Genomic DNA, 26,716 nt, shown 5'->3' with positions numbered 1-26,716 from the left:
GACAAACTGATGAGTGATATCTCTGTATTAACAATGATTTCTCAAACATTTACTTTTCCATTAGCCTCACGTAAATAAAAAGTGATCAATGATAGTGGCTGAAGTGATCTCTCTGAGCTTCACAATGAATATTCTCTTGTGACTCTTATGGATCCTGATCGCTCTATTAAAGTAAATGATCATTTTATTATGTCAATTAGGAATCTTGTTCTAGAAACATTTATTGTAAATACTTTATATTTTTTTCTTGCCAGCTACAGCCGTAGATCAAATCCCATCAACAGCAGCATTCGGCTCAGCAGCTTATAATGGCAAGGAATCTCCTAAACAACAGTTGGCGAAAAATAACCTATCTGCTTTGACAAGGCCATCGGTGTTAGGTATTTGTATGGATCTGTTCTTTAATAACCTTAAAGATCTATATTCCATGGATTTGACAGAAACATTGAACAAAAGATACCATGATCATAATTCTCTGTATGAACAGGAATTACACTTCCCTTCCAAATCTCTTGTCACCGTAACCCCTCCTTTTCTTTTGAATGTTAATTTTCAGAATAAAAGTTTGTATGATTTTAGCCATGGCTTTTTTGTAATTCCAATTATAAATCGAAGTTTTTCATTACATTTACAATTGATACAATTTGCAATTGGTACAGACAGGATTCTGAGTCTAGTTTCTTCAATATTGTATTTGTATCGATCTCACTGAATAGTTTTGTGGAGGGAATTAAGAAAGATATAGAAGTAGAACAAACAGCTACATACTGCCCTCACATGGTATAGGTTTAAAAGTGATCTCTGAAAGGATGGACGTAAGATTGTTCTGCAAATGTACAATCTCCAGATTTGAGGATTCGTTTTACTTTTGGCTTTAGTATCTTTTGTGAAAAGAAAACAAAATTAGAAAAAAAACCCAAAAACAAACCAACTCAACTAACAACATTTTTAATACAAGTTCTTACTCTTGCTTTTATTTATTTTTTTAAAGTCTAACCATTTTACCAGGAGATACAGACTTACCAGCGTGAAGTAGTTGCAGTGTTTTCATATTTTATTAATGTGTATAAGCAGAAACAGCTCAGTTCTTCAAGATGCTGAATAATTCCTGGGCAACTATGGACTCTCAATTATTAGAAATACTTGATGTTAGTGGGAAAAAACTTGTCATTTAGGATTTTGCAGGAAGACACAAGATGACTGAAGAAAGTAACAAGAGACTGAAGAATTTAATTGCAAGGGGCTCCCAGGAAAACTGTGAGAAATATGGTCATGGTTTTACAGACAAAGATGTTGGAGCTAACGATGAATAGTGCAGAAGTCATTTGCTTTGAAGTAATATGGATTATCATTAAGCTAAAGATCATGCCAGTGGGAAGAACAAAAAGCTTGACAGTGGAAAAAATTGTTGAAAAGAGCACAGATCTTTACTAATATTGCACTGAAACCTGTGACAATATTTTTTAATTAAGTTACATGAAACACAGTATTGTGGGTTTGGAAATAGAAGGCACAAAGTGTCCACGTTGGCTTCAAAGTATTATCATAAGCATTCTTACTTAGGATGTCTCATTTTAGTATACTGCTTTTACTTCAGAGTAAACATTGGTGTAAAATAGGTTAAGCTTAACAGGTCTCTGCACCAGAATGCTCCTAGGTCCTTATGCAGAAGATAGCAAAGTAAAACGAAAACTATAAGCAATGATTATGCTCATGGAGTCAATCTTGTCTAACACAGTACTTAATGCTTAATTCAGTCCATCAGCACGTGTTGAATTATCATGCAGAGACATGAATAAAATATATTCTAATACTTTTCTGAAATATTATTGTTATTCAGGCACTTTGACAAATTCAGGGCCTCCAAAAAAACGCCATAAAGGTTGGTCACCAGAGTCTCCATCATCCACTGAAACTTGGAACTTGCCGCTCAACCCACAGGCTCCAAATAGAATTAAAAATGGTAAGCTGAACCCAAGGTAATGAGGATGTTCATTTCATTATACAGAAAATAATGGAGGGAAAGAGGCAATATTTTAAAGACATACACAGATTCTTGGAAGAGTTTTGAAAGGTGTTTGATACCTACGTTTTCAGAATTATTTTCAGTTCTTCAATTTTATTGATCCTTCTTGGAGTCTCTGGACTTAACTCTCATTAGAATCCATTCATCATGTCATTATTAATAAATTGCAACAAGTGCTTGTGTCCATCTTTTGATATCTAAACGCCTTTAGGACATTATACTGTCAGAGCTCAGATCCCAAGCTATCATCTCTTGTTTCACTGATTTGTCACAGTGTTCTCGGCTCTTTCTTGAATTTTAGTCTAGATACAGACTAAAGTGAGGTGTGATGAAACAAACCAACTTTCAGCAGGATGTTTTCTTTCAGTATGCTACGGTTTAAAATTAAAACAAATAAATTAGTTTTGAACAAATGCTGAATCTTAATTTTTTTACATACCAAAATGCTTAGAATGAATACAACCAATTATATCATACAAAGCCCTCAAATCATAGCTTTGCATTGATATCATGTATATCTCTATATTCATGCATTCATAGTGTGAAATGTTTACTTATAAATATTTCAAAATCTTTGGATGCACGTTCAGTGGTCAACGTGATTCTCAAGAACTCTCAAGAAATTAAGCACAGTATGGGTTGTGGTAACAGATCATGAAATGTGTGGTGTGATTGGAACTATGTAGCACTTATACCAAATGTGTGTCTATAAGATGACTGATTAACTTTTCATTGAGGAAACAATTACTAGATCTCACTCCAGAGATATTACGTATAAACTTTTAGATGGAGGAAGCCTATCATCTCTACCGCATTCTGCTTTGGTGGGGCCAGCATCATCTCCAATCGTGGGCTCAGGAGAGCCCGTCTCAGTTCCTGACAACCTGCTGAAAATCTGTAAAGCAAAGCCAGTTATTTTCAAAGGTAAAAAAAACCCCACCCTTCAGAAAGATCTCAGGTTGGTTTTTTTTTTGTTTGTTTGTTTTGTAAGAGATATGAAGGTAAATCCAACTGTTAAACAATGCTAAAGGTCTCATTTTTGAAATATCTACTATTAAAACATGAAATTAATGTGATGTGTACAAATGTTTCTTTTTAAGGTCATGGAAACTTCCCATATCTTTGCGGGAACATTAATGATGTGATAGTGAGTCCTCTGCTGTATACCTGTTACAGAAATTCACAGTCTTTATCTAGAGCATATGAACAATATGGTGCCCCGACAATACAGCCCATTTCAGAAGAGATGCAGCTCTTGTTGACTGTCTACTACCTTGTTCAGCTAGGTAAGATGATTTTCTAAAACTGTGTAATTAGTTGTTCCTCAAGACCAAACTTAGATTAAAATATGATGAATGAAACAATGTTCATACTTTCCTGTAAGAGAGAATTCCAGCAACTGACAAGAAAAAAAAAAAAAAAAAAGGAAAACATCCGTAATTCATTGCTCTTGCACGTAGACCATAGTTAATAAATATTGTTACATTGACATAAGCAGTTCTCAAACTCTTAAATATTTCTAATAACTGATAGTCAGGTTCCAATTACAGCAGCTTTGAGTCTCACAAAGACACTTCAAAATGAAAGATACAGTTCACATCTTCTAATGGCCACAGCCATGCATGCGTAAATCTGAAACACAACCATCTCTAATAAAAAAAACAGTACATTTAAAAAAAAAAGACCTTTTAACTCAACAACTTTGTTAAACTGTTTCATAATATAAACATTTTCCTCTTAATCTTTTTTAGCTTCAGACCAAGTTCCTCTTATTGAGGATTTAGAACAAATATTCATGCGTTCTTGGCGAGAGTCGCACCTATCTGAAATCCGTCAGTACCAACAGATGATTCCGCAGACCTTTCCTCAAGTGCCCAGCCAGATCGCCCCAGTGACCTCAGCCCAGCTCCCCTGGCTGGCAGGGCTGGCAGCCAGCTCCTGTAATGACAGCGTCCACATCATTGAATGCAGCTATTCTCTGGCTGAAGGCCTTTCAGAAATGTTTAAGCTGCTCATCGAAGGAAAATTAATAAAGACAAACTACGTGGTGATCATCTGTGCTAGCAGAAATAGAGCCATTGATTCCTGCATTGTGATAACAGGTAAGATCTTAACGGTTTCTCCAGGCAAAACAGAGTCATCCCATGCCATGGGATTTTTGATAAGCTGCCTCAGAAAAAAGAGCTGTGACCAAGAAGTAATGGGCTTTGATGAACCCAAGGTGCTGTCGCACAGTCGGATCTCCTCCCAGTAATCCCATTCTGCCCATATTAGCTGTGTCTTTACAAAGGCACTACTGCAAACAAATAATAGAAAACTAACAGCAGACAGTGCATAATGCTTTCCTGCTCTGTGTGACTGAGGTACTACTGTGAGCAGAGAATTGAGCATTTTCTCAGCTTTTATATCATGCGCTTTCAACCTCACTGTCTTCAACAAACATGGTACGTACTTGTATAAGAGAGAAAAAAATCTCATCTTGGCCTTAGTTTTTTGGCAGGAGAAGATTCAGTTAGCTGGGAGGTGTTTTTCATTATGACTTATAATGTTTTTAGTGTAGCTTGAAGCGCTGTCAAGATAACTTTTTTGTCTTTTAGGAAAGTATCAGGCAAGAATTCTGTCTGAGGGCATGCTCACTCCTTCGGACTACCAAAAAGAAGTGAACTATCAGCTGGTCACAGGCAAAGTGGAATCTCTGGGGTCCTTCTTCAGCACCCTCTGCCCAGGTATAGAATACACTGTGGATAGGCATATTTCCAAGCCTGTCAGTCTTTTTAGTGAGTGAAAGCAGCTGTGTTCATGCTTCCCTGAAGCAAGACATTATTACAAATGTATAAAAAAATACAGGACAAAGTATATTTGAAATTGCAATTTCTCCTAGAAGCGTCAGTTTCTAAAATACCTCAGGTTCATAAAAATATGCGAGCAAGAAGTTCAACATGTTATTCTTAGCTACACAAATCCACCTATACAATATACAAGCCCATATGCATATGAATGAATAAATTCTTTTGCCCCAAGCACACGATTTGTTTGGACTGTGGTACACTAGAATTGTTTTACAGAAGAAAGGACGTCATACTGTGAACTTGAACTTAATGCATGGGAAAGAGAAGATAACTGCAGAGCCAGCTCTACAGGATCATTTTTAACTGAGGATTACTACAAGGATGGTTTTCTGTGGATAGATCCAGCCATGTGGAAAATGTAACTGGATCGCAGCACTAGAGCAAATGCAGCATACTTGTCAGTGTTAATGCATTTCACAGTCCCCTTCACCATTCACATTGCATCATGAAATCTGTACTTGGAAGGCAAGAATGCTTTCTGAATACGTTACGATATTTTTATCGGTCACTGAAGAGACACCTGTCTTCCTAGAGCCATCATGCAGTTCCACTGGTGTCTCTGTTCCTTGTATCTGTGTGTTATGATTCTCAGAATAACTCCTACTATTGTTTGAGCAGAACAAGTAAATGAACATCCTGGAACGAGTTGCCATCTACATCCACTGGATTGCACTTCACGAAGATGACCCTGACACTCTAGTACCATTTGCAGACATGTTCAAATATTTTTTCAACTGCTGAGAAAATAAGTATTCAGGACAGGCATACTGTATTTTCTGAGTAGGTATTACCTGTAAGCAGGGTCCCTGCTAAACAGAGCAGATGTACTTAGCTCAGTAAAACATACCTTGCTTTAATATTGTATAAAAAACCTCATTTCTCTGTCTACTTTATCAAAAAATATTTTTCCTTCTTTTTCACAAAAAGTGTTAAAGATTTGATATCTATGCTTTGCATCAGATTTTCAAAAGCTGCTTCTAATCCTTATTAGTGAACAGTACAAACAGCTACAGTGGTCAGAACATACACTAGGTTTTGTGCAGGTGTTTGTCTTTGCTGATTTAGGTCACAATCTTCAAGCTAGTTTTCTACTATGTTCTCTAAATGTCCTAAGCAGAGGTCTGCAGAGCTGATCTGTCATTCCTCGGCCTGATGTGCACTTTATTAGTGATAAGCTGAAAATAAATAATGCATTGGAAACTAATGATAGGATTAGTGTACAAAATACCCAATAAGCCAAAGACAGGACAGCATATACAAAGCTCTTTGAGATCTACTAAAGAAAGTCAGCATGAAATACAGCTGTTATCAACCTGGATGTTTTTACCACTCTCCTCTCCATTTGCTAGAGGGTGACATCGATCTTTTGCTGGAGAAATTTTATCAGGAAAACCAAGGGCACATCTCTTCATCACTGTCTGCTTCAGCAAATAAATCAACAGCACTGAATGGAACAGGAGCAGCTGTGTGTACAAGTAAGGAGGATTTTCTGAAAAGGTAATAGAGTCAGATGCTTGAGAATAGGTCTTTAGGTGTGCAGTTAGATGTACCTGGGCAGAGTCCTGGGCTCTTGAAGAATTCTATTCTGAGGTGATCGTGAACTCATGTCTTGGGATACCCAGATTTATTTACACTGGGTGCTCAGTTCGTTCCATGAGAGCTGTACTTCCTGAAGCTTTAAATCTTACTTCCTTGATAGCAGAATGCTACTGCACAAGTCCAACTTCAGCTCATAAATATTTAGGAGACTTGCAGGAATAAAATTCCCAAGTGCAGAAAGTTTTCTTTGTACGTCCTATCTAGATTTTGCTAAAATAGAACACTGACTCCTTAGAGAATAGGTCAGTCATTCTTTTCCAGGCTGTACAATTTTACACTAGATTAGACTTTTGGTGTATATATAAAAAGAATTTTGTCTTTTTCTAGGTTATGAGATTGAACGACATCAGATTCGACCATTCCAGCTGGCAGTAGCTCAGAAACTGCTGTCTCATATTTGCTCAATTGCTGACTCCAGCACTCAAAATCTTGATTTGGGTTCCTTTGAGAAAATTGATTTCTTGATTTGTGTTCCACCCTCTGAAGTGACTTATCAGCAGACTTTGTTTCATCTCTGGCATTCAGGTGCTCATTAGTTAGCTTTATTAGCTGGATTTACAGTAAACCAATGAACGCATTTATATCGGGAAATCCTGACATTTGTTCCATTTTTTTTTCTAGGTATTTTATTAGAACTTGGGTTGGAGAAGCAGCATCTTACAAAGCAGAAGGTGGAACAGTATGTTCTGAAACTAGACGCAGAAGCCCAGATTAAGTTCAAAGTCTTTCTGCAAAACTCTATGCAGAATCCACACACACTGTTTGTCCTAATCCATGATCATGCACACTGGGATCTAATGAGGTAAGGATACTTGAACTTGCTTGCAGAGATGCAAGCATTTCTGAAGGCTGAGAGGTCATGGCTAGGCACAAACATTTTCTGGAGTCACCTGCCTCTCTTAGTTGATAACAGCAACTTGCAGTGCTGAAGCTTGTAACTTAGACCTTTCAGGTAAATGAGTGAATTTGGAATGATGTGTTAAACTGGAGGAAGAAGTCGATTGCAGATGTCCTATGAGACTGGCATTTGCTCTAACAATTATTAATCTTTATTGTACTAATTCTATCACAGGTACTTTCCCCCTTTCTTTCCACTGTTGTGGCTTATGGTCTGTCATTTTCTGTCCTTTTTTTTGTAGGTAAGAATTATATTTTCTCAAGAGCAGCAGAACAATCTGGCTAAATTTAGCAGGGAAGTGTGCAACCATTAATAACTGCCATAATGTCAGCTTCCTTTTGTCCTTTCATATGCCGGTGGCCGTAAGAGACCAGTAATTTGCTAGCTATAGAGTTAACCAGACTTAAAGAAATATTCAGCTGCAGTGAAATAACACATTTATTTTCCTCTCCTTTCATGCAGCTAAATCAGGGTAATGAATAGAATCCTAAGCTCCTTGTTTGCATTTAACTTTGATTTCACATCTCCCTTGAGCCAATCGCTTTGGAGAGTTCTGGGTTTCTGTTTTGCAGTGCTGTGCATAGCCTTTATCCTCAGACAGAACTGTCTACAGGACTTGTTGATAGACTGTTGAACTGCAGGGAGGTGAAAGAGGCGCCCAACATTGTGACGCTCCATGTGACTTCCTTTCCTTATGCGCTGCAGACACAGCACACTCACATCAGCCCTTACAATGAGATCCACTGGCCTTCTTCATACAGCAATGTAAGATGGATGCTCTGAGGTGATTTTGTGAGCTTTTCATGAGTTATTTTACTTTTATATACTTGTTGAAACTCTGGAGGCCTGATAATTTTTGTGTAAGCTGAGTGAAGTTTGCATGGTCTGTGACAGTCTATGTCAAGTTTTTTTTCCTTTTGCTTCTTCTGTCATTTCTTGCTTATTATCTTTATATGTTTTATATCTCCTGTAAACTCTAGTAACTGCTATAAACCTTTGAGTTACATAGGTAGAAATCATCTAGAAAATCTGTTTCTAGTGCGTTACTGCATGAATATAAATAGATATATGAAATTTCTTCACATATTTTTACCTACATAGATTTTCTGTCTGTACGTTTACATGGGAAGAGAGGAGAGAAACAGGGGAAAATGGAATATAACTTCTTTTCTCTCCAAAAACCAACTTTTTCTTTCTTCCTGTGTATTATATGCCTGAATATATTATGCCTATTATAGAATGTGACTGCAGATACCGATGATTAATCAATTATAAATTAATAATTGGTAGATTTTTACCTTTAAAATTCTACTGCTTCATTTCTCCTAGGGTGTAGATTTATATCATGAAAACAAGAAATACTTTGGACTGTCAGAATTCATTGAATCCACTCTGTCTGGGCATAGTATCCCACTGCTTCGGTATGACAGCTCTTTTGAAGCAATGGTCATGGCTCTGGGAAAGAGGTATGGTACAATCCTTAGTTTAATGAAGGAAACATAGGGAGTATGTTGTAGTGTCTTGAGTCACTAACTAGAAACCTGATTCTTCTTTTTTTTTTTTTTTTGTCTCACTGTCTTACAAATTATTTCATTTGTTCTTATTTTATCCTCTCATCTTTTTTTTCAGTATATATTTGGCCTGCGATCCAATCAGTTCAGATGAATTCATTAGATAAACTTGTACACTGTTCAACCCATATTAGTGTGTGTGCTTGGTTACAGCAGATAATTCTATGTTACAGTAATTGAATACTGCACAACCAAATGATTTCTAATGTAACTTTAGTCCAATTTTATCACTTGCTGGACATAGCTGACTTTTTTTTTAATGTATCATTTTTGTATACCACATAAAAAGGGAAGGAGGTATATCACTATATTTTGTGTACTTAAATCAGTGGTAAAAATTTTAGAGGAGCTTCTCAGCTTGAAAATATATCAACAGTAATTATGGAGCCACTGCAAAAGTGTAATGACATATTATGTGAAGGCATGCAACTGCGGATGATATTGGAGTCTGTAAGAATTTTAAGACAGGATGAGTAGAGTCTTGCAAATTTGTATTGCTAACTGAGAGAATGAGCACGTCCACATTTCGCTACTAGCATTTGCTACGGGGTGACATGGAGCTCTGGTCACGCACATCAGGTACTTCTCTGAGCAGGCCTGGTTTCATTTTTGTGGAAAATCAGAGCAAAGGAAGCTATTACATTTCCACATCTCTCCCTCTCATAGAGTGGGCATTAAGGCAGGGTGTACCTGAGCTTGGAAATTTGGAGTGCTCATTGAGTGCTGCCTACATATTTAGTCCTGCTCATTGAGTGCTGCTACATATTCAGTCCTCTTGGAAAAAAAGAGTGAGTTGGTACACAGCTTGAGTAAGAACGCAATAGGAAAAACTCTAATGCTAATGTCAGTAAGAGTACTGTTTTCATTGTCGAGTGCATGCATTTTGATTGATGGTGTTGCTGAGTGCATTAGCAAATATTCTGTGACAAATTTTCTAACAGCAGCAAAGTGTTGATAACTTGAAGTGATGTAACACTGATGAACTACTTGCTTATAAAATCCTTACTGAGCAATAGAGAGACCACTTCGGTTCTGATTGTGAAATGATGTGTTATTGCAAGGACTATCAAACTGTAATTTTGGACAGTAAATGATAAGGGTTCTTTGCAGGAGAAAGTCTGAGTTTGCTATATTTTGGAGAACATCAGCTTCTTTTACTTTAATACTTCACTATTTAACCTTTATTTCAGGTTTCCCAGATTACACAGTGCAGTGATAAGGACTTTTGTCCTCATACAACACTACTCTGCAGCTATGATGGCAGTGTGTGGTCTTTCTCAGATGAAGAATTACACCTCAGTTGAAACTCTGGAAATCACCCAAAACCTAATAAACTCTTCAAGACAGTGTCCTAGTGGTCATGGCCTCATGGTAGTGTTGAGAATTCCATGTACCCCACTGGCTGCAGTGGCATATGAACGTCTCTATAATGTAAGGGAAAGACTAGCCCTTGAAGATAACTTTGAAATAATCTTGGGAAATCCTAATTCTGGAATCACTATAGGGAAGCACTTTGTGGAGCAACTAAAGGTAACTTGCAGAATGACATATACTGGGAAACTTTGTTAGTTGGGTAGATGGGGAGACTGTTGGTGAGAGATATGGTCATGAGCTGAAGCGTGGTTCATACTGGAAAAACTCAAAACTACTGCAAGGAGCACAACTTTTGACTGTAGACAAATCATCTGTGATTCCTTTACTGTCCTACCAATGGTTACTTTCTGGTTACTCAGTTGAATATTAACGGATAGAGCCAGAGCTTGGCTTCCTGCAGCAACCCTTCCAAACAGCTGAACTGCTTTTATGTACAACAACAAGGAAAACAGACATATAGAACTGTCACAATTTTCTCACAAAGTCACTGTTGCATGGATTTTCTTTGGTTAAGATTTATATTATTCTTCTCACCAGCAGATGGCATAAAGGCACCAAATTGGTGATGCTGCCTATAGGTTTGGAATTCACAGCCTGGTACTTAATTCTTTCTGGACCGTGTGTTATTTCAAAGATTCATTTATACCCTTTATGTCCAGAATCTTAAGTCATGTATGTAACAAAAGGCTCTGGTATTTTCTTGCTCTTCATAACACTGCCATCTGTTTGCTCTAGCAAAAATGTTTATTGTACTGTTCTGTGCTTAATTTGATGTGTTAGACAGTCATTTGACATCCGGAGCCTAAAGCTCATCCTACTGTGTCATGAATAACTTTTTCTGAAAAATCAATATTCTAAATCACATCCCATTTGTCTTCCCAGACATTCACAGTAGTGGTAATAAGTGTATAAACGGCAGAAGTGGAACTATCATACTGTTGTTCCTGCTGTGTATTCCTTATCTGTAGGTCAATCTCACAGCAGAAAGTATTGGCTGGTATGAATAAAGTAGTATAACCTGATGCTAAACATTCAAATGACAGAACTAGTTATCAAATTTCTCATTACACTATTAGGAAAATTGACAACTTTGATGGAGAGTAGGAGGCTTCAGAGTGAGAGGCTTAAGTGAGATCAGTGTAATGTGTGTGTTCAAAACTTCAGTACTTCCAGCTTCATGCTATTCCTCTATGGTGAAATAGCCTCATTTCCTTCTGTAATTTATCTATCACAAGAAGCAACCCTTTCTCTCCCCGGGAGCTCCTACTCATCTTTATTGCCTGATGTACCATATCCACTCTATCCATGTATGCCCTAGTCCTAGTGCTGTGCAGCTGGGAGACAGGGAGACTTTTCAGACCAGAACATGCTGTCTGTTCTCCTCCTGCCTTACATCAGGCAGATTGCTACCTGTAACTCTTTAGGAATTGTACAATCTACCTGTGTTGAAATTGGCTCTGCCATGTGGCTTACTCTGGTGGAACATCCATCCACTGTGCAAATCAATTCAAACAATGGATGATAAAATATGTGATCATTTGTGCCTTGCCAGGACGTTCAATAGTGTCTCTTATGCAGGTCTGGCAGAAAATTGAAGATGTAGATTGGAGGCCACAGACCTATTTGGAACTGGAAGGTTTGCCCTGTATATTAATATTCAGTGGTATGGATCCACAAGGGGAGTCTTTACCACGGTAAGTAGATCTGGTATTTTCTCAGTGGGAGTTCTTTACCCATTGCTTATTGGATGGCTAAAAATTAACTGTTTGAATACTTGTGGGGAAGAAAACATTTCAGTGTCAAAGATGCTTTTCAATTTTTTTGTAAATTTTTATATTGTAAATAAAAAAGTTTATTAGTAATAATCTCCTGCTTTTACAGTAACTTAATGTTAGTAACTTAAAAATATTATGAGTTGTCATTGTATAAAGGTATGTAAAAAAGAAGTATCTATAGCTACTTTAGATACCTCAAAGCAGCTGAGATATGTGCAGGATATTGGTGTATATCCAGCAGGACATGTGTAGAGGTCTGTGCCTTCTGGAGTTGAAGCTGGAAGGCAAACAAGATGCCCTGGGACCACCAAAATTGCACTAAATGTTTTTGTTTGTTCAATTAAATCCAAAATGATACCTTTTTTTTTTTCTTGTATTGATGGTAATGTTCAGTGCACCAGATTAAACTGCTTAACTAGATAAAGAATAATAAAACCATATGCACCATAATGGAAAACTTATTAAACACCAAAAATCTACCTTGTTCTGTCTCATATGTAGCTTAAGCAGATTGTAAAAAATATTCCCCTTTGGCTGTGTCTGGAAAAGAAATAGAGTACAGTGAGTTCTCATACTCTCTCATCTGTTTCTCTCCAGATCACTGAGATACTGTGACCTACGTTTAATAAATTCATCTTCTTTAGTAAGGACAACTTTGGAGCAAGAGCTTGGTTTGGCAGCATACTTTGTGAGCTCAGAAATTCACACTGAGAAAGCAGTTGTGAATGATGTGTTGGAAAGCGACCCAGAGAAACTAAGCAGCACTGATAATGAAGATGAAGAAATAGCAACAGAAGGTACTGCTACCAGTGATAATAAGAGGTGTAAAATGATTGAGCTGTATTAGAAAAATACATGTGATATATTAGAAAAATGTGATATATTAGAAAATGAGAAATGGGTTTCAAGTTCTTCCATTCATTGTCTGTCTTTGAACTCATATTGAAATAGTAGAGTTGGAGAGGTTATTATTTCTTAAGAGAGGCCTACCTTAGGTGTGATGAATATTTCTGTCCATTTAGTTGAAGTAAGTTGGTGTAATTTGAGTCCAAGGTGCACTGAGGTTAGGCATCTGAGTTATAAGGCTGCTCTCCTGGTCTGTGAAGTATGGTGCACTCCCGTGGAGTTCAATTTAGAACATCAGCTCAGATGATAGACTGAGCACAGTGCTTTTTGCCTCTGTTTATTATTGCTAAACTACATGTGGAAAAAAAAAAAAAAAAGGCATTTTGACATAGGAAGCTAAGTTAGGAACCTCAAGCAAATGCCCTTGAGGGACTGTCATCATCAAAAGCTGAGATATAATTTATCCATAAAGCTGTTACACAACGGGTAGGAGGTAGTTCATAACACACTGACAAAACAGAGCACTTTGTCAGTTGGTTTCACTGACACTAATTGGGTATGAAAGGTAAAACACAGTTGTGAGTGTCAGCTCCTGGCAGCAGAACTGATTTTGTAAGTGTACTGCAGTTCAACATGATTAGAATATTTTATAGGCTAATCCAATGCTGCATGGTAGGAACACATTGAATACAGTGTCAGAAGGAGGACAGAATCCAGACAAATCAAAGAATCATGGCTTAGGTTGGAAGGAACCTTAAAGACCATCCAGTTCCAATCCCCTGCCATGGTCAGGGTTGCAATACATCAAATCTGGCTGCTCAGGGTTCCATCTAAAGTTGTGAGCTCTTCCTTATTTCAACAATACAGCCATCACTTTTTACAGGCTTACTTTAATTATGTTTTGCTTTTGTTTTCCTCTGCTACTATTCATGAAACAGGTTCTACTTCAGAAAAAAGAAGTCCTATGAAAAGAGAAAGATCTCACTCTCATGACTCTGCATCTTCGTCTCTCTCTTCAAAAGCTTCCAGTAAGTCCTTAAGTTTATTTCTATTAAGCTGTATTTAGGATAGATAAAAAACCTTCTGTTCAGCTTGTTAAAGAAAGGGGAAAAAAAAAGGCATAAATCAGTCAGCTTTTGGCAAGGCCTATTTTAATGAGATTATTATAGGTAACTTCCAAAAAAGTAATTTAGAATCAGACTTCTTAAATACAAGCAGATGATTTCTTGCTTGGAAAGTAAACATAGGACAGGCTACCTGGTACAGGTACTCCTGTACTCCTTTAATGTGTGACACTTAGATTTGAATCCTTAGTTAGTACCGAGTGCGTTCACTGAAGCTATGACAATTCAACAGTTTTAAATAATCTTTTGAAAATCCCTAGGAAGAAAAGAATTCTCAGTCTTGTTCGTGTCTTTGTCTTTTTTGTTTTGCTCTGGAATGTTCATTCATTAAATCTGCACTATTTGGAAGCTCCTTTGGAGGTGGATCTTTTTTCTTAAATCTTTGTTTCCTTTTCAATCTGCAAATTGTTGCACGAAGCATGTGACAATGTTGAGAATTACCTGAGCTTCTTGTCTGTTAAGTTTATTTGAATGCTTTTCAATGCAGATAACAAGGGGAGTGTTGAATGAAGGTTCAGAAGACAAACTGTTATGTAGGTGTTACAACGTCCTGCAGCTTTTCAAAACGTTGCAGCTTTTGAGTCACAATACCTTCTTTTTGATCTGCTTGTAGTTTTCACCTTGCTGACATGCGTATTTAGCCATGGTTTCTTCTCTACAAACACAGTGGTGGTTATAAAAGGAAAGAAAAAGACAAGATTTGAAGACATTTTTGATAAGATTTTTAACCGCTTTAATATGAAAAATGCTTTTTCTTCTTTAATCTGTTCTTCAGTTTGCAGGATCCATATGGCCTGCATGTGGCCGTGTAGCCTGAATTTGCCTGTGATTAAACAAATCTTTTTTTTCTCTTTTCTCTTTCTTTTTTTCCTTTTGCTCTGGGATACTGATATTCTGCAGGATGTTACGGTGATTTCTTGAAACCATTCATGCTGCTGATGATTTATTTTCATCTTCATTGCAAACATTTGGTGGCTGCTTTAGATTAATATCTGCAACTAGGATCTCTTCCCATTTCTTGAGACCAAGAAAAGCTACAGACTCTTTTATTAGTTCAGAATCTGTTTTGTTGCTTTTTGTTGTTGTTGTTTGAGAACACAGATTTTTGTTTTCACTAGAAATGGAAAGCTGCTTTTATCTATGTCTAGCTTCAGACAGACATTCTTACTAACACAAGGAGACTGACTGTTGAGCCAGTGTTCAGTCTACTCTGAGGACTGCACAGTCTTTACATCTCCTTTTTGGAGGTTATTGAGATTAAAGATGCTCAGAGCCATTCAAAATGAAGCCTCAAACTCTCAAGAGATCACTGTAGTTAGAATATATAAATAAAAGTACACCATTTTCAGAGAATTAGTAAAGAGCTATGAGCTATATCTATGTGGTGGTCAAGGCCAGTCTTGATGAGTTCAGTTTTTGCTCTGAGCTGACCAAAGGCTGGATGGTTTCATAGCATCAAAGTCTTGAGAGCTGAGTTATATTATGTCAGTCTGTGTTTCAGTATCACAAACATGAGTTTGGAATCAGAGCTGACTTAGAGCTGAGAACTGTTTTTGTGTGGAGATTTCTGTAGTTTGATGGGGTAAGAGCCAATGGGTACTAATTTTCTTTCACCCTTTTGAACAAAAGTTTACAGAATTTTATAGTCTTGAGTGATGAGGATATCTGATGAAATAGGGAATGGCTGAGGACAGGTCAGTCACACCTTTCCTATGAACGTAAGTTCTTGGAAAGGCACTTGCTGCACTGAGACAAATACTCCCACCTAATCTCATTAAGACTTTCTGTATGAGTAAGCTGAAAGATAGCAGGAGCTATAGGGCTGCATTATTTGACTGGTACTGTATCTAAGCAATTTTTCAGTGTTTCGCTGTGTCATTGACTAGCTGGGATTATTGTACTTACATTAAAATATTATGTTGTATTGAAATATAATTTTCCTTTAGTTACAGCATTCTGCAGCGAGCCATCTCCTCCTTTAGTAACAGCAGGAGACAGAGCAAAATCCCCCCACCAAGTCCTAAGTAACAGCACCGAAGAAACTACAAATAGCCATGAGAAGCAGAAGCAGAAGGTAGACAAGGGGGCACAAACAACAATCAGCAAACACTTACCTCCGGGAAATGAACAACCTGATACAAAACAAAACCTAAAAAGTGCCCAAATTTCCATCACCTCCTCATCTTCCTCACCTTTCTCTTCCTCTTCTTCCTCCTCTGCACCTACTCATAACTCCTTCATCTTACAGACCTCTCAATGCTTCATGACTAAATCATCAAAACAGCCTCCCATAGTTTTCCTGCCCAAACTGGTTTATGACATTATTACCTCTACGGACAGCAGTGGACTTCCAAAATCATCTTCCCTTTTGCCTTACCACTCTGTGATGTGGGCAAGTTCTTTTCGTCCTCTTATGAGTAAGATGATGACTTGCACAGAGCAGTCTCTATACTACCGCCAATGGACAGTGCCCAAGCCAATCCATATGGACTACAATAATAGAAATGAGGGCAGAATGGACACCTTTCACCCAAGGAGACTGCTGCTGAGTGGGCCACCACAGGTGTGTAATAAGAGCAAGGTATTATCATCCATTTATGTTATTCAGTTTTATCATAATCTACAAAAACAGATTAGTTATTGTTATTCGTACTTGAAACATTTTTTATGTGGAGAGTAAGTTGCTCATATTTTATTTCCTTATTTCTCAACTCCCTTCTAATAAAATGATCTTTTATTCTTTACTGTTAGTTTGAGTTCAAAGACAATCTGGAACAATATTCATTTTCTGTCAGTCTTTCCATTAAAATGTTTTCAAACATAGCTTGCTTGGAAGATAGATTTCATGCATCATTTCTGTCAAAGTTGAATAAGCATTTACATTTTAAATAAACATCAAAGATCAGCACAAAAACACTTCCCAGGATCAATCTAAAGATAGCTGGAACTTTGTAGTTGAGGTATTTTCTGTTTCCTCCACGTGACAGGCAGAAATTTAGAATCTGTTGTAGGTAGCACATGCAAGAAGGCCTGTTCAACATTAGCAGAGCTTTATTTACAAGGTGAATACTAACCAAGAGTTTGTAAATTTATTTCAAATCATGCATAAAAATGGGTATTGTCCTAAGAAGTTCCTCGCTTGTCTTTTAAATTCTCTGAGAATGTTTAATACTTATGTCTGAGTAAGACATCTTCTAGTTCAGTACACATGTTACATAGTAAGTCTGATGCTGTGCCTCTCACACTCTCCTGAAGCAATGAGACCACATGTCTATGAGCATATTTACATCACATGAACATCAGAAGTCAGAAAGGAAAAATCAAACCAAAGACTCATGTTTCCTGTTGCTTTAGTATCAACAAAAAGTTCATCTAAATATAGTTACCTGCCTTATCTTGATCCACCCATATGGATTTATGCCTATTATAAGTGCCATTCATGCCTATTGACTGGAAAAGGAAACTATATATATTGCTATTTATTAAGTATTTTTTTTCCGTAGTACCAAATGTATATTGCAGTGAAGTAAGAAGAGCATAAATGGGCTTTTCATATTGAAAGTTCCTGTAAATTTTACTGTAATGTGTAAAGGATTCCAGAAAGTACTTCGATTAGGAGTTATACAATACTCTCAATTCTTTTAATATAAATTGCCTGTGTGTGCCAAAGATTGAAGTGTTACACAATCAAGAAAATGAATGTCATATTAAGGTGCAGACCCAAAAATAACATTCTGCAGCAGGTTGTTGACATCAATCTCTAAGAAAAACGTAAGCTGTGACAATTTTTTGTAGAATTTTATATTTATACATATCACAACTCACAAAGAGACTATTCCCAAAGACACCGTAAAAATTCAGATTTACTGATATGTAAATACTGCTTTAGTATTCACCTGATCGTAAAGCATATGGTTTAGGGTCTCAGATGTAAGCCTGTGTTTCTCAAAATAGTCATTTAGAGACCTCTGAAAGCATTCTACATATCCATCAGAAGGACTTGTTGTTTGACACATGACATGTGACATTTAGCTAGTTATATTGAGACAAGCAGCTTGCTCATTCATTAGCTCCCTACCATGGTATATGATATTCACCACCTTTAACTATCAAATGAAACTCTTTTTCAAATACAGAATAGGGCTCCTGTGGGCCCCTTGTACAGCAGTGAATGACACCTTTAATATCACTTTCTTTACGTGAAATTCCATCCTTTCTCCACTTACATGGAGAAGCTGGCAGCCCATGTCTTTGTCAGGTACGCTCTTTGCTGAATGAAGAATTGGATGGAAGGTTGAGCCTAGAGAATGGTGGTGAATGGAGTTAAATCCAGCTGACAACTGGTCCCCAGGGGTCAGTATTTGGGCCCATCTTGTTTAATTACTCATGATCTGGATGATGGCACTGAGTGCACCCTCAGTAAATTAGCAGATGACACCAAGCTGTGGGGAAGTGTAGGAATGGCTGAGAGATCTGGACAGGTTGGATTGATGATCTGAGGTCAATGGGATGAAGTTCAACAAGACCAAGTATTGGGCTCTACACTTTGGTCACAACCCCAGGCAACGCTACAGCTTGGAGCAGAGTGGCTGGAAAGCTGCACAGAGGAAAAGGATATGGAATTGCTGGTCAGCACTAGGCTAACCATGGGTCAGCAGTGCTAAGAAGGCCAATGGCATCCTAGATTATATCAGAAATAGTGCAGTCAACAAAAGCAGGGAAGTGATCCCTCTGTACTGAGCTCTGATGAGGCCTCATCTCAAGTACTGCATTCAGTTTTGGGCCCCTCACTATGAGAAGGACATAAATGCCCTGGAGCGTGTCCAAAGAAGGGCAATATTTCTGTTGAGGGATCTGCACAATTTAATGAGAAATTGCTGAGGGAACTACGATTGTTTGGTCTGGAGAAGAGGAGGCTCAGAAGGGACCTTAGTGCTCTCTACAATGTCCTGAAGGGAGGTTGTGGTGAGGTGGGAGTCAACTTCTTTTCTTGCATAACTAGAGACAGGACTAGAGGGAATGGTCTCAAGTTATGTCAGGGAGGTTCAGATTGGGTATTAGGAAGAATTTCTTCTCAGAAGGAGTGGTCAGGCACTGAAACAGTCTGCCCAAGGAGGTGATTGAGTCACTGTCCTTGGAGGTGTTTAAGGAAATGGTAGACATGGTTTAATGGGCAATATTAGTGGTAATTGGGTGCTTGGAGTAGGTGATCTTCGAGGCCTCTTCCATATGATTTTATGGTGTTATATCCATAGTGTGGGTTTTTTCCTAGTGTTGCATTGGATCATGCAGCTAACATATTGCTTAGTGAGCATGAACAAGTATCATAGCTATGGGTAGAAATGTATGACGTTGAACAAAATGCCTATCAGGAAGTCTAAATTCACTGAAATATTTTTCTTAGAAACATTTATCTTAAAATTCTCCAAACTGCAAATGAAAATTTTGTGCCGCTGTTTTTATACCTGAATATTACAAGCCTAGAACTAGCATTTTCCATAGGCAGGTAAGCTGCTCATAGTCTGTAAGTAACTGCCCATTCCTGATCATAGAAGTTCTCTCAGGGGATGAAAACCATCTTAAGACATTTCCTGAGGAAGAAAACTGCTGCTCATACTGTTTGGGTCTCCTCTCCTTTTCCTAAAATTTTAGTACAATGGGCTTAAATGCCATTCTTCTAATGTTATAAAAGTATTAGGGAAGTATTTAATATATTTTTTGTTAGCTGTCTTTTAGCAGAACATAGCAAGTGGAAACAAGAAGACCCAGCACCATTTGACCAGCTGTCTGTGGACCATCAGAATATTTTCTATGAATCAACACTGGTTCGCAGACCACAGTCTGAAAACCACTGCTGTGGTATGTGAAGAACTGTCTCACCTGGAAATTAAAGTAGCAAAGCCTTATGGAATTATTTCCACTTCTGCCATAAATTACTCCAAATGTGAAGATTGTTATCAGGGGGTACTTTCTAGAAACATGTGAGAATAATAAAGAACTTCCAGTGCTCCCGATGTCTAATGACTGGAACAAGTTAAAAAAAAATAAAAAATTAAAAAAAAATAATAGAGAAACTCATTGCTCTTAGACCTGCTACAACAGACCTTTGGATGACCATTTTATGAATAAGCACATCTAATTTTTCTAACTGGATTCTCTCAATCTCCAGTTTTTAGTTTGTTTTCAGTTTATTATAGATATCTATGGAAAATACAGTTCAGTGACCAAAATCTTTTAACAGCTTCCACTCCTGTAGGTACTGCAGGTCTTTGACACAAAAGATGAACCTTTGTTCTTCTGGAATTTTCTGTGGGAAGGATTTGAATTCATGTTCTCTCCTCTTGCTCTTGTACATCTACAATCTTCATGAATGAACAGTTGTGGAGTAAACATATCCTTATGTATCCCACAAAATCGTGCCTTGCATTTAGGATGAAAATAGAAACCAGAATGCTAAATCTTTGCAGGATTCTCATTCCTTATTTATTGCAAGTTTTCACAAAGTATGAGATTTTTGCAACTTAAGTCTTCTGTGATCTTCTCCTTCAAATTCTAATTCATCAGACTTCTATCTTTCATGTTCGGATACCCAGAAACAAATTAGAGTAATACTTCAATTATCTGACAAGGTATGGCCCCCAGGTGACTTATCCTGCTTGCAGCATCTCTTTGTGGATGCCCCAAAAAACTGATCCAAAAGAAGGGTAGTGACATACGAGACAAGAATTCTTTGGAGAGATCTGGCAGCTGTGTGTAATGACAAATCCTCAGTACTGTCAAGCAAGCTGACACTCTGCGCATTTCCATCTGGTCAAGTGATGGCACATAAAAAACACAGAAATCATATTATTGAATTTAAAGGCACATTTACCTATCTGAGCATGTTATAAATTCAGATTTCAAGGGTCTTCCCTTCTGAAGCAAATGTTGATTGTCAAGTGGAAGTCATTTTTCTTTTGAATCTTTTGCTCTCTAAATGAACTGAAAAAAGTGTTCTGTATTTCAGCAAGTTATTTCTTCAGCAGAAAATGCTGGCAAATATGTGAGTGAGGGGAGTCAAAGTAAAAACTTGGTCATGTGTTCAGCCTGGGTTCTCTGCCTGCAGAGAAGCTGTCTGAAAATGAGAGATTCCTGCCTGCTCCCACCAGCGTTTTCCATACAGTGCTGCTAATACCTAGCAGTTCACAGAGCTCAGTGTTATACTGGACATTTTTTAGCTGACAGATAATGAGATTAGGTAAAATGTGATGCATGGAATATCAAAAGTGCATATGTTTGAGTTTCCTGGTGAGGGACCAATATTTTCAATCCCTGAAAAATGCTGAATGGTTTTCAGCATTTTCAGTTTGTGACCCGACTGCTTTGTATATCTGAATCAACAGACAATTGCTACCTTTCATCTAAGTACCACTTAGGGTTAGCCTGCTGACCCCAGCTGTATTGTTGAAAACTATTTGTGAAAACCTGTTTCCTGAGCTAACAGAAAATGGATGTTTTTGATAGAGCAAGTTTTAAATGGTTACTGAAAGGGAAAAGTAAGGCTTTCAGCCTGTTGACAATTCTAAGAATACACTTAAAACAGATTAGGAATGACAGCTCTGTACTTCTGACAATTTATCTCTCATTCGTTCAAAATTACGGAGCTCTCAATCTGTCAGGCCACTTAATGTTTAATCAGAGGATGGTGGGGGGCATGTAAAAAGAGTACATTCATAATGGCATAGAAATGTAATCACTGCTGTGAGAAAAAATGTAGAAATTACATTCTAATAAAACAAAGTATGATCAAGTTTGCCACAAATGTAGAGAATGAAGTAGTTTTGCCTTGCTTACCAATGAACAGGTATTTCATTGAAGCTTACAGCTTTGTTCCAAAGTTAGTAAAAAGATTCTCATGAGTCTCAAAGGATTTTATATGAAAACTCAGCGTGGGACTCAGAAATATCTCAACCATGGGGCTGTGCTCTAATGGAAAGTAACTTCTTCCTGTATTACCCCTGGACAGCATGGAGTTGTGTGTTAGCAGAACACATGGTCTATGGGCTTATTTTACCCTCAGCAGGGAAAAGGGAACCCTTTTCAAGCCTTGCCAAACACTCATCCAAGTGCAGTCTAGTTTACTGAGAATAACAGGGATGAATTTTGACAAAAGCAAATGTTTACGTGCTCTTGTTCCATCTTCATAGACTCAAGTGTTGAGAGAAAATGAAAAAGCTACTTGAAATATGGAAATATTAAGTCCAGCACTGTTTTAAATTGTTCAGTACACGATGTTGCTGACGTAGCCCAGCACTGGCAACGAAAGCTGGGGTTTAAATGCAGTACTAATGTAGACGTATTTCAAAATTCTATTCAACTACCTGAGAACAACTAGTTACAGAAGGAGAACATGCCATAACTGACCTATGTGTTAACTTCACTCCGTATTCTCCTGTCAGAATGAGTTTGCAGGTCTCTTTTTTTCTCCCCTTCTGTACTGCGTCCTTTCAAAGTGTAACAGTGTTATTTCTTCATGTGATCATCAGTAAACTTTATGTGGAAGACACTGAGCAATTAATTGAGTTAAACGCTGGCTGTGGCTGAAAAACCTACAAAAGGACTGGATGTGGCCTGGACAAGTTCTCCAATAGAGGTCTGACACTTCTTCCTTCAGGATACTTCAACAGCACTCAGTATGCTGATGAATTGTGCAAATACAAAAGAGCTGAAGTAATTATGTTGTTATTTTACATCACATGAATTGTTTTTTGAACACTTTAGGAGTTTGTGTGGATTTTTAAGTGTTCATTGCCATTTTAGCAACTGTAAGAGAGAGAAAATTCAAGTTTGCTGTCTTAGACCTGTGACACAAAATGCATTTTCCAAACTAACTTGCAACATGAAGAGCACCTAAAAAACATCAAGCACCTGAGCTTGTCATTTATGGTTGGGAATAGGAAAGTACAGGGATATGCAAACACTAAATATTAATATTTGGTTTCACTTCAGCTGCAATTTCCAGATGAGAATGAAAGTTCTGTATTTTCTGATTTGTATATTTACAGATAGGGAAAACAGGTGCCTACCTGCAGTTCCTCAGTATTTTGTCCAGAATGCTGATCAGGCTGACGGAAGTGGATGTTTATGATGAGGAAGAAATCAACATTAGTAAGTTCTTGTTATAAATAATATATAAATATAATTTGCTTCTGGAGAATTTAGAGACTCGTTATATTAATTTAAGCAGTATTTTTTTTTCTGCATATTCTATGCTGTTCACCTCAGCAATTAGAAATATTGTTGAAATATTTTTAGATTTTTTTGTGATCTTCAACTGATACTTGAGAACATTTTAATATTTCACTCATCATTTAGAGTTTAGCCTTCCTCTCCACAAACCTCTGTTTTTCTTGGTAAATAACTATCTGCTTTTATGTACATTTGATGATATCCAGCCATCATTTTTAAGTTTAAAATTGGAATGAACTTTTGAGGCGAAATGCATAAAAGCAATCAGTGAAACACTGACACATTTGTATTGCCAGGAGCAATGTTATATTTTCTAAATACATAAGACCACATGAAGAAAAAAACGTTTCCTGCTTTCTAATAACTAGTTTTAGTCTGAAATTCTAAAATCATCATTTACTCACTCTCTCCTAATTCTAGATACTCAGCCACAGTAATTATGGATCAATTATGGATAGAGAAATCATATAATAGTAGAATAGCTTATCCGGGGAGCCCAGGGTTTGATAGGAGGACAACTGCATGGCCACTGAGTTCAGCATGGGGCTGAGCAGGAATGTAGGAAGATCTGGTAACCTGACTGGAAAGCCAAGCTCTGATGTTGTTGTTAGCAACCAACATGGCAAGTTAAATCAACACGAAATCACAAGTGAAAGTTGGGTGCCATAAGGAAATGGGAGCATGGAACAGTGTCTATGCTTTAAAATCACAACCTGACTCGTGCTGCATTAACTTCATGCAGCAGATGACATCTTTTCCTGATTTTACTACACTTCTGTCATTAAATACAGCTCTGAGCAAAGTAGTTGTGCAGAATAATACGCCAAATTGAAAAGCTGATTTAGAAGGTTACATAGATGAAGGGTTTATGCAGGCACAAGGAATACTGAATGTAACGAATGCCCTTCTATTGGAAATTCACCATCTGATTAATTCCATCTGGGTTCATATTTACTTTGGATTTTAAATAATTTATAATAATTTTAAATAATCAATTAATATTAATAGACACTGAGTTGTAGCTCTTTACAATAGCTGGCAACTGATCCCCAAATTGAACTTTTCACTACTTTCATCCTCTTGACAAAAGTAAAAAAGCATTTCATTAGGATTACTGTGCATGTTTGTTGGCTTGCTGGTTTGTTTTATGCCAATTTCCCTGTTTCAAAAAAAGCCTGATTTCAATTCCTCTGGCCTTTAGTTCCCCTTAGAAGAGGCATCTGACTTTAACTCTGCACGGTACTTAACACCTAGTTTCTGAGGTGGAGTTTCTTTTTCCCAATAAGTTTTTTTGTGGAGTTTCTTTTTCCCAATAAGTATTTTTTCTCCACTCAGCTCACAAATGTGCAGTGGAAAGCCTGCAAATGTCCAGATACAGGTAAATCAGCCTTACTAGCGCCTTAAAAATTGTTTTCATTATGAATTAAAAGCCAAAATTGCAGTGAGAAATGAGGTATATTTGTTCAAATCTGCACCTCTTTATGCATAATAATGTTGTTTAATGAGAATGATTTAAAAAATGATGCAAGATTGTACTCATAGCAAAACATTCTATAATAATAAAAGGCATATTTGCAATTGTAATTTCATTACTTTTTATTTTTCAATAATTTCATAGACATAAAAGAAGAATCAGATCAATGCTACCATCAGCCTGGAGATACATGGCCAGATTTGGAGATGTTTAAGAAGATCCCTTTTGACTATACTATCCATGACCCAAAATATGAAGATGCAAGTCTGATTTGTTCCAAGCTTCAGGCTGTAAACAGTGAAGGTTAGAATTTGAAAAATCTGTTAAATGTTACACATACATACATTTATTTGGTTTTAGCAGGTGAATCATGTTGACTTTTAAACAGTGTAAAACTGTCAGAATTGTACTTGACTAAATAATAATTGAAAAAAGATTTGTAGTTTGTTAGATGAAACACTAGATTAGTAGCCTTATTAATGTTTTATGGCATATTGAAGAGGTAGTCTCATTAAAAACACTCTGATCCCACAAAAAGTGAGCATTTTAATGTTTTCTATTGCAATGTTGTTCTTTATGTTCTTAGAGATCTTAATAGGTTTATTTGGTTTAGGTTTGGAAAAGGTGATATGTATGTGTTCAGATTTAAATTCCTGTAGTATTAAGGTGTGAAATAGTCCTCTGGACTCCTGTAATAATTCTTCATAAGAAATAAGCACTTCTGAAGTAAACTTTAGATAAAGTACGCATTTAAATTAGGGCACGTGGATTGCAGATGTGTTTGTGTCTTTCTGCGGTCTGTAGCACTCATCTAGCTTACAAGCAAATAGCAAATGAAAATGTCTATGGCCAGGTGAAATAACTCTTATCTTACAGTCCCATACGTAAGCCAGCTGGGGAAACATGGGTAGGATGCATCCAAGCACACCAAGAGTGCTCGCCAACATCATACCACCTTTAGAAGGTAACGACAGTGGATGGAGATTCCTGGTGATTGAAAAAAGGCAAAAATGCCTTTCTTTTTCAGGACAAGAAGGAAGGCCAAAGCAATTACTGCCCGTTCAGCCCACTCTCAGTCCACAAAACAGTTATGGATCCAACCCTCCTGCAAATCATGTCCAGGACCATAAAGAATAGGACAGTGATTGGGAACAGCTAGCATGGAAGAATCATAGGCAAATAATGACTGACAAACCTAATTGCCTTTTATCATGAGAGGACTGGCAGGATGGACAAAGGAAGATCAATGACTTCAGTGAGGTTTTTGTCAGTGTCTTCTGTAATATCTTTATAGCCTAAGTTGGAGAGAGAAAGTTTAGACAGGTCAATTTTGAAGTGCATAGGAATTCATTCAAGTATGATGTGGCACAAAGTCTGACTGACACCTACTTATGCATGGCAAAAATGCTTAGGGACTGATAGTGGGGAAAATGCTGTTTAAGATTGCCTTTAATAACCCAATCAAAGGGAAATATTGCAACCTCAGCAAGTTTATGGACTTACCACTACAATGCTCAGAATGAAATTATACCTTGTTTTGCATGCATTTAATCCTGCCATCGTTCTTTAGTTTAATTAAAGTGACAGAAACAATTTGTCACAAGGGAATACATTCTGGCCTTGAATATATGTTACATACATTTTGTTTCTGTTTTTAATAGACAGACCCATTAGCAGAAGGCAGGAGGATATGTACACCCACCGTCAAACAACTAGGATGAGATTATCCAAGTATGCAGCGTATAACACCTACCATCACTGTGAACAGTGCCATCAGTATATGGGTTTCAATCCCAGATACCAGGTAAAAATTTCCAGACATTAATATTTAGATCAGATATTGAAGCAGACACAACCCAAACACAGTTTTGTGTTTATTCACTGTAGCTAAATTGACTTACAATCTGTTTGTGTAGATTAAAGAAAGAGCTGATTGTTGGATTTTATTATGT

The 26,716-nt window shown here is 37.3% G+C and overlaps 1 protein-coding gene across 1 annotated transcript in view; it reads left to right on the top strand.

The window, feature by feature from the left end:
* The window catches only part of GREB1 (growth regulating estrogen receptor binding 1), a 52,500-nt gene that overhangs the window by 12,481 nt on the left and 13,303 nt on the right, over nucleotides 1-26,716 (top strand). The window contains exons 6-24 of the mRNA XM_042818280.1: nucleotides 255-380; nucleotides 1,841-1,963; nucleotides 2,813-2,950; nucleotides 3,127-3,312; nucleotides 3,778-4,128; nucleotides 4,624-4,752; nucleotides 6,225-6,350; nucleotides 6,802-6,999; nucleotides 7,096-7,276; nucleotides 7,945-8,137; nucleotides 8,702-8,838; nucleotides 10,134-10,473; nucleotides 11,896-12,011; nucleotides 12,690-12,889; nucleotides 13,877-13,966; nucleotides 16,009-16,625; nucleotides 23,107-23,209; nucleotides 24,909-25,067; nucleotides 26,426-26,568. Of these exons, the coding sequence (XP_042674214.1) occupies nucleotides 255-380; nucleotides 1,841-1,963; nucleotides 2,813-2,950; nucleotides 3,127-3,312; nucleotides 3,778-4,128; nucleotides 4,624-4,752; nucleotides 6,225-6,350; nucleotides 6,802-6,999; nucleotides 7,096-7,276; nucleotides 7,945-8,137; nucleotides 8,702-8,838; nucleotides 10,134-10,473; nucleotides 11,896-12,011; nucleotides 12,690-12,889; nucleotides 13,877-13,966; nucleotides 16,009-16,625; nucleotides 23,107-23,209; nucleotides 24,909-25,067; nucleotides 26,426-26,568 (3,656 nt within the window). The remainder of the gene's footprint in view (nucleotides 1-254; nucleotides 381-1,840; nucleotides 1,964-2,812; nucleotides 2,951-3,126; nucleotides 3,313-3,777; nucleotides 4,129-4,623; nucleotides 4,753-6,224; nucleotides 6,351-6,801; nucleotides 7,000-7,095; nucleotides 7,277-7,944; nucleotides 8,138-8,701; nucleotides 8,839-10,133; nucleotides 10,474-11,895; nucleotides 12,012-12,689; nucleotides 12,890-13,876; nucleotides 13,967-16,008; nucleotides 16,626-23,106; nucleotides 23,210-24,908; nucleotides 25,068-26,425; nucleotides 26,569-26,716) is intronic.

This window comes from Centrocercus urophasianus, unplaced genomic scaffold (genome assembly GCF_019232065.1).
Source record: "Centrocercus urophasianus isolate 14NV4802_14NV808 unplaced genomic scaffold, USGS_Curo_1.0 seq_10, whole genome shotgun sequence".
NCBI lineage: Eukaryota > Metazoa > Chordata > Aves > Galliformes > Phasianidae > Centrocercus > Centrocercus urophasianus.
The sequence above is the reverse complement of the archived record's forward strand: the minus strand, read 5'-3'. Positions and strand labels throughout refer to the sequence as shown.